General features: G+C 45.7%; 1 protein-coding gene across 4 annotated transcripts in view; it reads right to left on the minus strand.

Moving 5' to 3' along the window:
- The window catches only part of PKNOX2 (PBX/knotted 1 homeobox 2), a 392,364-nt gene that overhangs the window by 23,770 nt on the left and 355,768 nt on the right, over positions 1–12,826 (minus strand). For all 4 annotated transcript variants that reach the window (XM_073657345.1, XM_073657347.1, XM_073657344.1 and 1 more), the window contains 2 exons: positions 6,081–6,252; positions 59–247 (listed from right to left, as the gene is read on the minus strand). In XM_073657345.1, the coding sequence (XP_073513446.1) occupies positions 59–247; positions 6,081–6,252 (361 nt within the window). The remainder of the gene's footprint in view (positions 1–58; positions 248–6,080; positions 6,253–12,826) is intronic.

Here is a 12,826-nt window from a genome sequence, read left to right on the forward strand (position 1 = left end):
GTTCCACAATAATTCTCTGGCAGAAAAGCACCACCATGAGCAGAAGGCGTTTTCTGACCTGTGTGTGAATGCTGTTGGAAGGCTGGTTTGGGGAATACGGTCCACCCAAGTCGTTCCTGAGCAGGTTATCACTGTGCATTTTCGTCTTCAGACAGGTGATGTACCGGTTGCAAAAATCCTTGCACAATTCATTGACTTTCTCCAATTCCAGCAGATGGATCCTGAGCACCTGGATCGCCTTCACCATCTGTAAAAGCCAAATGTCTCCATGACGCACAACATCATCATGTAAAAGATCTTGTACAAAGAGGATACTTTAATAATATGGCAGAAATGTGGTGCAGACTGACCCGTCATAGACCCTACAGATTATGGGACTACAACTCCAAGCATGCACACATCCCTTAATAAACACTAGCTGGAGAGCCAAAGGTTGGAAACCATTACCCTCCTGTATTCAAGGACTTTCCTGCTCTTTCGACCCCCAATAAAAAAGCTTTAAATAACCCCCATAACCCTCTCACAGACAGACAGACATGGAGGTCACTTGTCTCCAGAGATGAATGAGCTGCGCCCGCCGCCGGTGAATCTGTTTAGTGCTGCACATTTTTAATGACTTGTAAAATAACGATAAAGATGGTTTCTATGTGGGGGAAGGACAGGCAGGAACCCAGAATTTATGTGGCTCATGCAATAAACATTGCAAATGAAGCAGCAGCTTGTAAGACAATGTCACTGGGCTGCATGCAAACCCCATGCGTAAACCAGCGAGAGCAGAAGATGGCGGGGATGAGGCCACGCTCACTGGGACATTCTGGATAAAAACACATCCAAAAACCGCATAAAAAAGAAAACACGTTTTTTTTTTTGGAGCAACTTTTTGGTGCACTTTTAGGCATATTTTAGGTATGGAGCAGATTGTATGCTTCAATTCATTCAGTACTAAAATTTGGAGTGCATTTTTTTTGCAAGCAGAAACTACAGAATTCCCCCAAAAAAACCAAAAACCTGCACTCTTTCCCGTTATTCAAAGAAGTTTTTTTTAAAGAGTTTTTTTTCACGCGGATTTTTGTGCAGAATCTGCTGCAAAATACACTTGAAAAAATCCATTTGAACATATCCTTTAGATCCGTCTACACGGCACCTTTTGGCTGTATTTTAATTACTGCAAAAATATATATAATTTTTGGTAATTTTTGGCAAAATATTTAGCAGTTTTTTTCAGCAAATAAACATTTAATGTAAATCCGTCGTAATTAATGCACACAGATAAATACTTGCAGTGGGATTTCCTTCCGTTAATGTATCGCTGTTGCATCGTACAGACGTGTATATAAACGTGCATTGTGACAGTATATAGCAGGTAAACGGGATATATCACCCCGATGATATTTCATGCACATTTCTATGGACAGTGTAAGAGCGAGGACGCAGACATTATCCCTACGTTACGGGACACACAATGACATAAATCTCTCAATTAGCTCAGATCATTTGTTCAGCTCTCATTTATGTCGTTGCCTGGCCGAGCAGTATATCTGTCCCCCCCTGAAGAGTTACAGGCCACCGTAAGACGTGCGCAGGATTGTAAAAAACACAGATGCCGAATTAATTGACTGCGTGGCACTCTGCGGCTGATTGAGTTGATAATGGCAAGATCTGACCTTTTTCTATTTTCTAATTATGTGCATCTCGGCTGTGAGGAATACATGATTTCTCTTTTAATGATGGCTAATGTCGCTGGCCTTTTCATCATCTCTACGCCAGAACAATTTCTGGGGATTTACATTGCAGGAGAAGAGGCAGAACATAAGGCGGCAATAAGGATTCAGCGTACTGGGGGGGGCGAGAGACGTTTCCGGTCAGTTAAAAACCAAGTCGTAATACCGGGTATAAATGGTCGGAGGAAGGAAAGGTCAATGGCGACATATAGGCCTCCGCCGGCAACTAAAGTTCAGCCTTACTGAAAAACTACAAACTTTGAAAACTTTTCTGGTGCTCATTCAAAAACTTCTCGCACTCCTGCTGCGCTCATCTGGGGGTTTCTACCAGATTTACAACATTGGGGCAGATTTATTAAAGGGATGCATTTCTGCACATGATCACACGCACCAAAAATAATATTCCAATGCCTTTAAAGGGTTATTCGCATCTTCATAGATGGATATTGTCAGATAGTGCTTGAAAAAAAGAAGCAATTTTATCATTTATTGCTCTGTAAACATTTGCACCAGTTCTTGAGATATTAACATATTTCTTTTGTTTACAGCTCGTTACCTAGGAGACCGACCACTACTGCTGTCTAGCTTGTAAGCCCTGCGCAGAGGCTGGCCGGGATAAGGAGGTAATTTCATGCTCCACGGATACTGGTAGCTTCAAAACAGTGTTTACAAACTCAATAGAAAAGGGCTTGTAAGCGCTGCACGTCTAGCAGCGGTGGTCAGCCTCCACAAGCTGTAAACAAAAGACGTGTTATCACAAGAACGGCTGCAAATTTTAATAAACCGTATATTGCAAAAGTGCTTGTATCTACAAGGACTATGCGACAAAATCTATGAATACGGGAATAACGAGGGAACCGTTTAGCGTATTTGAATAGACAGACTTTTCTGTATGGACAGAAGGGGTCAATATATATATATATATATATATAACCCCTATATAATCACTATTTCCTATGAAGGTGATATACAGTTGTGCTCAAAACTTTACACACCCCAGCAGAATTTTTCCTTTCTTGGCCTTGTTTCAGAGAATATGAATGATAACAAAAATACTTTTTCTCCCCTCATGGTTATTGGTTGGGTGAAGCCATTTATTGTCAAACTACTGAGTTTTCTCTTTTTAAATCTTAATGAAACCAAAAACATCCAAATGACCCTGATCAAAAGTTCACACACCCCAGTTCTTAATACCGTGTATTGCCCCTTCTAAAATCAATGACCGCTTGAAGTCTTTTGTGGTAGTTGTGGATGAGGTTCTCTATTTTCTCAGATGGTAAAGCGGCCCATTCTTCTTGGCAAAAAGCCTCCAGTTCCTGTAAATTCCTGGGCTGTCTAGCATGAACTGCGCGCTTGAGATCTCCCCAGAGGAGCTCAATGATATTGAGGTCAGGAGACTGAGATGGCCACTCCAGAACCTTCACTTTGTTCTGCTGTAGCCAATGACAGGTCGACTTGGCCTTCTGTTTTGGATCGTTGTCATGTTGGAACGTCCAAGTGCGTCCCATGCGCAGCTTCCGGGCTGATGAGTGCAAATTTGCCTCCAATATTTGCTGATAACGTGCTGCATTCATCTTTATTTCAACTTTTACCAAGTTTCCTGTGCATTTGTAGCTCACACATGCCCAAAACATCAGTGATCCACCTCCATGCTTTACTGTAGGAATGGTGTTCCTTTCATCATAGGCCTTGTTGACCTCTCTCCAAATGTAACGTTTATGGTTGTGGCCAAAAAGTTAAATTTTGGTCTCATCACTCCAAATTACATTGTTCCAGAAGTTTTGAGGCTCGTCTCTGTGCTGTTTGGCGTATTGTAGGCGAGATACTTTGTGGCATTTGCGCAGTAATGGCTTTCTTCTGGCGACTCGACTATGCAGCCCATTTTTCTTCAAGTGCCTCCTTATTGTGCATCTTGAAACAGTCACACCGCTAGTTTTTAGAGAGTCCTGAATTTCAGCTGATGTTATTTGTGGGTTTTTCTTTGCATCCCGAACAATTTTCTTGGCAGTTGTGGCCGAAATTCTTGTTGGTCTACCTGACCATGGTTTGGTTTTTACAGAGCTCCTGATTTTCCATTTGTTAATCACAGTTTGAACGCTGCTGACTGGCATTATCAATTACTTGGATATTTTTTTTGTATCCCTTTCCTGTGTTCAACTACCTTTTCCCGTAGATCCGTTGACAATTATTTTGCTTTCCACTTGACTCACAATCCAGTGGCTGGATGAAAGATACAAGAGTCTGTCTGGATCCCAGAAACTCACTCAGCTTTTATGCACACACACTGATTACAAGCAAACAGGTCACAGGTGAGGATGTTACCTTTAGTAGCCATTCAAACCCATGTGTGTCAAATTCTGTGCATGTTATCAGGCCAAAATCACCAGGGTATGTGAACTTTTGATCAGGGTCATTTGGATGTTTTTGGTTGTCATTAAGATTTAAAAAGAGAAAACACAGTAGTTTGACAATAAATGGCTTCACCCAACCAATACCCATCATATTCACTGAAACAAGGCTAAGAAAGCAAAAATTCTGGCGGGGAATGTAAACTTTTGAGCACAACTGTATGTTACATGCACTGTGGTGATGGACGACCAACCTTTTAAAGGTGTCTGGACCAATGGGGGAACAGGTAGGGTCTGGACCGGTGGGGGAACAGGTGGGGTCTGGACCAGCGGGGGAACAGGTGGGGTCTGGACCGGCGGGGGGAAAAGGTGGGGTCTGGACCGAGGGGGGGGGCAGGTGGCGTCTGGACCGAGGGAGGGGTGAACAGGTGGCGTCTAGACCGAGGGAGGGGTGAACAGGTGGCGTCTAGACCAAGGGAGGGGACAGGTGGGATCTGGACCGAGGAGGGGGGAAACAGGTGGGGTCTGGACCGGTGGGGGAACAGGTGGGGTCTGGACCGGTGGGGGAACAGGTGGGGTCTGGACCGGTGGGGGAACAGGTGGGGTCTGGACCGGTGGGGGAACAGGTGGGGTCTGGACCGGTGGGGGAACAGGTGAGGTCTGGACCGGTGGGGGAACAGGTGAGGTCTGGACCGGTGGGGGAACAGGTGGGGTCTGGACCGGTGGGGGAACAGGTGGGGTCTGGACCGGTGGGGGAACAGGTGGGGTTTGGACCAGTGGGGGAACAGGTGGGGTTTGAACCGAGGGAGAAAAGAAGGGTCTGGACCGAGGGGGAAGAGGTGGGGTCTGGACCGAGGGGGAAGAGGTGGGGTCTGGACCGAGGGGGAACAGGTGGGGTCTGGACCGAGGGGGAACAGGTAGGGTCTGGACCGAGGGGGAACAGGTGGGGTCTGGACCGAGGGGGAACAGGTGGGGTCTGGACCGAGGGGGAACAGGTGGGGTCTGGACCGAGGGGGAACAGGTGGGGTCTGGACCGAGGGGGAACAGGTGAGGTCTGGACCGAGGGGGAAAAGAGGGATCTGGACCGCCGATGTGTTATCTGTAATAAGTAACACGTAGGATATTGAAGCATCTGGGGTCTCACATCCGCTCGGCACAGATTTTTTTCTTCCCTGTCAGCAAACAAACTTTCCTCCTCTCGGAGTGCTCATCCCTTTTCTCATTATTATCCCTGTGACAATAAATAGATTTCATGCCCTTTAGAATCCAATCCTCCTCACACTGACGACGCCGCGGCTTATGAAGGGGACGTCAGGACCATTAACATTTAGCCAAACAACAAATAAAAACTAGTGACCGCAGAACGGCCGTGACTGAAAGGCAGAAAGCTCAATTATACGTGTTCATGTGGAATTATTTCTGTTCATTAATTATGTGATGCGCCAAGTCCGGAGAATCACAATAATCGATTAAATGATCATTTTCCTCCAGGTTTTTCTTATGTTTCTTCTGATTGTTACAAGGAGGAATTAAAAGTATCTGGAAACAAAAGCCACTGACTATTATATTATACAAAGCAAAAACAAACAGCACCCCCCCCCCCTGACCACAGGCTGAATGTGGTACTGCATCACAGCTCTCCAGCATCGCTCAACTCCGCAACGGGAGCTGAGCAGCGACATTGATGATGTGATAGAAGACGGCTGCCAGGACGCACGCAGGATCGGCAGACATTAAATGTATGCACGACACCCGCCGATCATCCAGGTAGATATGTAACTGCAATACACCACACGACCTGCAGACAGGTGTGGCGCTGTTTTGGGGAGAAAGTAGCCAGGTATTTCTTATATTTTAAGAGCATCCTTTGTGCCTCAAGACTTATAACGTGGCACCCACAGAACAGTATGGCCTGGAAGCCATGTACAGTATGTATGGAGAACGCCATGAATACAGCAGCTTGTGCTCTGCCTATGAGGACACCGGCTGCCTCCATATCTGTCATCTTTACCAGGTTGTCCAGCTCGGGATCTTCGCTGAAGAATGGCTTGTGCTCTTGTTCTTGCTGGTGCACAAAGTTCTCAATATCCACATCAAAACTGGCAGAGGTGATGCACTCGGAGCCCTGCGTGGCCTGTTCACACTTCTCAAAGAGCAACGTCAACAGCGGGAACAGCGGGTGTCTGAAAGGAGAGCAGAAATGTCTACATTAATAGCGACCATCTAAGGCGAGGATGTCAAAATCACATACACAGAGAGCCAAAATGGATATTAAAAAATTCTACAATTGAGGAAGTTTTTCCTTCTTATTCCTTACAGAATAATGGACCCACATAGTCGTCCATACAGAATAATGGCCCCAGATAGTCCTCCATACAGTATAATGGCCCCACATAGTCCTCCATACAGTATAATGGCCCCACATAGTCCTCCATACAGTATAATGGCCCCACATAGTCCTCCATACAGAATAATGGTCCCACATAGTCCTCCATACAGAATAATGGCCCCAGATAGTCCTCCATACAGTATAATGGCCCCACATAGTCCTCCATACAGTATAATGGCCCCACATAGTCCTCCATACAGTATAATGGCCCCATATAGTCCTCCATACAGAATAATGGTCCCACATAGTCCTCCATACAGTATAATAAGCCTCACATAGTCCTCCATACAGTATAATGGCCCCACATAGTCCTCCTTACAGTATAATGGCCCCACATAGTCCTCCATACAGTATAATAAGCCTCACATAGTCCTCCATACAGTATAATGGCCCCACATAGTCCTCCTTACAGAATATTGGCCCCACAGTCCTCCATCCAGAATAATGGCCCCACATAGTCCTCCATACAGTATAATAAGCCTCACATAGTCCTCCATTCAGAATAATGGGCCCCACATAGTCCTCCATACAGTATAATGGGTCCCACATAGTCCTCCATACAGTATATTGGGCCCCACATAGCCCTCCATACAGAATAATGGGCCCCACATAGTCCTCCATACAGAATAATGGGCCTCACATAGTCCTCCATACAGAATAATGGGCCCCACATAGTCCTCCATACAGAATAATGGGCCCCACATAGTCCTCCATACAGAATAATGGGCCCCACATAGTCCTCCATACAGAATAATGGGTCCCACATAGTCCTCCATACAGTATAATGGGCCCCACATAGTCCTCCATACAGAATAATGGCCCCACATAGTCCTCCATACAGAATAATGGGCCCCACATAGACCTCCATACAGTATAATGGCCCCACATAGTCCTCCATACAGTATAATGGGCCCCACATAGTCCTCCATACAGTATAATGGCCCCACATAGTCCTCCATACAGTATAATGGCCCCACATAGTCCTCCATACAGTATAATGGGCCTCACATAGTCCTCCATACAGAATAATAGCCCGACATAGTCCTCCATACAGAATAATGGCCCCACATAGTCCTCCATACAGAATAATGGCCCCACATAGTTCTCCACACAGAATAATGGCCCCACATAGTCCTCCATACAGTATAATGGCCCCACATAGTCCTCCATACAGAAAAATGGCCCCACATAGTCCTCCATACAGAATAATGGCCCCACATAGTCCTCCATACAGAATAATGGCCCCACATAGTCCTCCATACAGAATAATGGCCCCACATAGTCCTCCATACAGAATAATGGCCCCACATAGTCCTCCATACAGAATAATGGCCCCACATAGTCCTCCATACAGAATAATGGGCCCCACATAGTTCTCCATACAGAATAATGGCCCCACATAGTCCTCCATACGGTATAATGGGCCCCACATAGTCCTCCATACAGTATAATGGGTCCCACATAGCCCTCCATACAGTATAATGGCCCCACATAGTCCTCCATACAGTACAATGGGCCCCACATAGTCCTCCATACAGAATAATGGCCCCACATAGTCCTTCATACAGTATAATGGCTCCACATAGTCCTCCATACAGAATAATGGCCCCACATAGTTCTCCATACAGTATAATGGCCCCACATAGTCCTCCATACGGTATAATGGGCCCCACATAGTCCTCCATACAGTATAATGGGTCCCACATAGCCCTCCATACAGTATAATGGCCCCACATAGTCCTCCATAAGGTACAATGGGCCCCACATAGTCCTCCATACAGAATAATGGCCCCACATAGTGCTCTATACAGTATAATGGCCCCACATAGTCCTCCATATGGTATAATGGGCCCCACATAGTCCTCCATACGGTATAATGGCCCCACATAGTTCTCCATACAGTATAATGGCTCCACATAGTCCTCCATACGGTATAATGGGCCCCACATAGTCCTCCATACAGTATAATGGGTCCCACATAGCCCTCCATACAGTATAATGGCCCTACATAGTCCTCCATACAGTACAATGGGCCCCACATAGTCCTCCATACAGAATAATGGCCCCACATAGTGCTCTATACAGTATAATGGCCCCACATAGTCCTTCATACAGTATAATGGCCCCACATAGTCCTCCATACAGTATAATGGCCCCACATAGTCCTCCATACAGTATAATGGGCCCACATAATCCCCCCATACAGAATATGATTCGATATGATTAAATGATACGGTTTGGAATAGATGGATGACGGGGGCGGCAGCTTTCTTCTTCCTTGCTCCCATATTGCAGCAGTCGCGTGAAATACACCATGAAGTAATATAAACGAGGCGATGAAAGGGTTAAGACGCTGGCAGGGTCTAATTTGCAGGCTCTAATGCTGCATCATATTATAGAGTAATCTGCGTTGATCCCAGTTTAATGCAAGGCTCGGAGTCCTGAGCAGAGAATATAAAGCGCTGCCTTGCCTGCTGTAATTTCGCCGGCCCTGCAGGGGCTTAGCCCAGGGATATGAAAGACAAATTCCAGACTGTGTTATGAATTATTGCGCCTTATAAACCTTCCAACTCTCAGCAGATGCCTCCTGCCATTTAAACAGGCACTAGATCAATTAGAAATGAAAAGGCACAAATCGACCCAGTGCAAGGGCACTAAATTACCAGGAACTAATAATCCGAGCAGCGGTGCCAGGTGGTGGGAGTTCAGCCGCGTGCCCTCAACCTCTGCACAAATTGCGGCAGAGAATTAAAGCCGCAAGACTGGACTGGAGAAAGGAGTTATCCTTCAACCTTGGCATAATTCCATGCCAACTATTTCATATAGGGCCAAAAAAATTATATAAATACAGATAGGAACCGTGCGTGGACCACCCACAAAGTGGTGAGATGAACGGGCCACGAGCAGTGGCTTATAACATAGGGGCCAACTGTTTAGGCATCTGCAAGAACGACATTATTCTGACGAGCAGAAGGTAACAATGTTTTGACCTTTTGGCTTTCAGGCTCCAGATCTCACCATCCACTACAGTGAGACGACCATTATTTTATAGACAATCATCTTGGCTTCTCATACAGAAATGACTTGTAACTATTTAGCATATGATCAGTTATGCAGATTCTTTTCATGTCGCTGCATTGTTACTGTTCTGCTTCTAGAAATCTGTATTTTAATGTTTATTTTGTTGGTATTTTGCAAATCCAACTTGTGGTTTTCAGCGCGGCCTGGATCCTTCTTGCTCTCGATTGGATTCAAAACATGGCTCGACCGACATCTGATCCCAGGTCTCTTCTACACGTTCCCACAGTTGGTGCAGACCGGTCCCCTCACTTGGGTCTGTATACAGCTTTCTCTTCACCTCTTCCCACAAGTGTTGGATTGGGTTGAGGTCTGGGGACTGTGAGGGCCGATCCAGCACCTCTACTTCATTGTCATTGAGCCATTTCTTCACCAATCTCTCCGTATGCTTCGGGTCGTTGTCCTGCTGGAACACTATGTCGTTCTTTTCATACCCATAGTACTCGAGTGTACGAATTAACTCGTCTTGTCGGATACTCACATATAGCTCAGCATTGAGACCACCATCGATCCCGGTCAAGTATCTGTGAAACAACCCCATATCATCAGACTTCCTCCACTGAACTTGACAGTTCCTTCACTTTCTCCATCTGTTCACCCCTTTTTCCCTTGTTTCTTCCAGACCCATTTGCCCCCATCAGAGCCTGGGCTATTGACCTTCGTCTCATCGCTCCAAATCCCCCGATTCCAATATTCCTCTTCCACTTTTCGTATTTTTTTGCATACACGAGCCGACGCTTCTTATGACGATATTAAAGTCGTGGTTTCTTCACCCTTTTTCGGGCCACCATTCCAGACTTGTGTAACGTGCGTCGCACGGCGCCTGCATGGACGTCTGTGATCTCACTATTTACGAAGCATACGAGCCTCCTCCTCTGCCGTGTTTGTCGCACCAGAACTGATGGACCTTGTGATGAGACGACTTGTTGACTTCGATATTTTCCTGGACGTCCACCTCTTGGCTTTTGAATGGATGGACAGACTTCATTCCGTATTCTTCCAGCTGTCATGGCGCTCACATGATGCAGTTTGGCAATGTTCTTGGCCAAGAGACCGCTATCGATGAGCTGGATGATTCTGCTTCTCTTTTCTTGGGAAATCTTCATGGCGGCTCCTTGATTCGAACCAGTGATCTTTCACTTGGGAATCAACCTAACAACACACTGAGCTATTAGGGAATGTGAGGACAGGTTGTAATTTGTAGTATACAGGAACCACCAGGAGCAAAACAGTAACAATGCAGAGACCTGACGAGAATCTGCAGAACTAATCATATGCTAAATAGTAACAAGTCACATTTATGTATGAGATAGCCAAGATGATTGTCTATAAAATGATGGTGGTCTCACGCCAGAAGCTGGAACTTGCACAATTGGTGGCTGACTAAATACATTTTTTTTCCCCACTGTATGTGCCCTTTTTCCAGGCAAAAGCCAAAGTATCAGAATAATAATAATCTTTATTTTTATATAGCGCTAACATATTCCGCAGCGCTTTACATACATTATCGTCGCTGTCCCCACCTGGGCTCACAATCTAGATTCCCTATCAGTCTTTGGAGTGTGGGAGGAAACCGGAGAACCCGGAGGAAACCCATGCAAATACGGGGAGAACATACAAACTCCTTGCAGATGTTGTCCTTGGTGGGATTTGAACCCAGGACCCCAGCGCTGTAAGGCTGCAGTGCTAACCACTGCGCCACCGTGCCGCTCCTCACATGGGAGAGAAGTATCTTTAGACCAGGGGTGCACAACATTTTTCAATCCAAGGGCCACAATGCCATACTGAACCAATCCCAAGGGCCGGAATTTTTTTTTAAAGGGGTAGTTACATGAATAAATCACCAAAACCACCATCAGTGCATTAATGCATCACAGGAACCGTATTTTAAATATTTGAGAAGGATTTGGAGAGTTTCTGCTCCAAAAAAATCAGTGTGGACACATGCTAACTTAAACTGAGATTTTTTTGCAAAAAATCGCCAAATCCGCCTCATATTCTCAAATCTTGACACTTTAAGTTTTAACATGGTCATGAAACACATTATGGATTACTACATGTGTACAAGACCAGAACCACTGTTAGCACATGAGTGCAGCACCATAACCACCATCAGTACATGAATGAAGAATCAGAGCCACCATCATAACATGAATGCAGAACCAGAACTATCATCAGTACATTAATGCAGTGCCAGAACCACTGTCAGTACATCAATGCAGCACCATAAACACCTTCACTACATGAATGCAGCACCAGAAAAAACATCAGTCCATGAATTTAGCGCTATAACTACCATCAGTACATGAATGCAGCACCAGAACAACCATCAGTACCATGTATGCAGTGCCAGAACTACTGTTAGTACATGAATTTAGTGTCAGAACCACCATCAGTACATGAATGCAGCGCCAGAAACACCGACAGTACATGAATGCAGCGCCAGAAACACTGACAGTACATGAATTCAGCACCAGAACCACCATCAGTACATGAATGCTGTGCCAGAACCACAGTCAGAACATGCTCCCCACACTGCCTTCTCTAAAATACCCCCCCACACACACACACACTGCCCCACTCCAAAATATCCCACTCCACCTCTATATAACTTAGCCATATAATATCCCCCACACAATCTCTCTCCATAATGCCCCCCCACATAATGCCCCTTTCCATATCTTTCTTCCCCAAACTGCCAAGTCCCCCCAACCCACTGTCCCTCGCTACTATGCACCCTTTCACAATCCCCTCTAATTGCCCCATAATGTCCCCAATAATTTCCCAAATTGTCCCATAATGTTGCCCATAATGCCCCAAATTGTCACATTATATGCCCTCGTAGTAACATCTTCGGCTCCTCCATGGAGTGCTTACTAGTACCCGACGCCTCCTCTGCCTGTGCGGCCCCGGCAGCAGTGTGACATCAGCAGCGTGCTGACCTCAGAAGTGAATATATTTGTATATGGGAAAAAGAAGCTGTTGCATCCTAGACAGCTCCGCGGGCCGCACAACATCCTTCAGCGGGCCATATGTTATGCATGCCTGCTTTAGAGCTTTCTGCAACATTTCTATGTTTCTAGCTACTTAACTACTTCTTAGGGCCTTTATTCAGGGGCGGGACCGCTGCAGACGACTTGCACAGACCACTGAAGCTGCTACCAGTCCTGGATTCTTGCATTTTATTTCTGCCCCATGTTACCAGCTGCAATTCCACAACTTTTTAGCCTGCTTTTAAAAAACGGATGTCTGCTGAATCCGTTTTTTTTTAACATTGAAATCTATGGAAA

Source organism: Phyllobates terribilis, unplaced genomic scaffold, assembly GCF_046119375.1.
Source record: "Phyllobates terribilis strain yellow unplaced genomic scaffold, ASM4611937v1 Scaffold_12__6_contigs__length_324123572, whole genome shotgun sequence".
NCBI lineage: Eukaryota > Metazoa > Chordata > Amphibia > Anura > Dendrobatidae > Phyllobates > Phyllobates terribilis.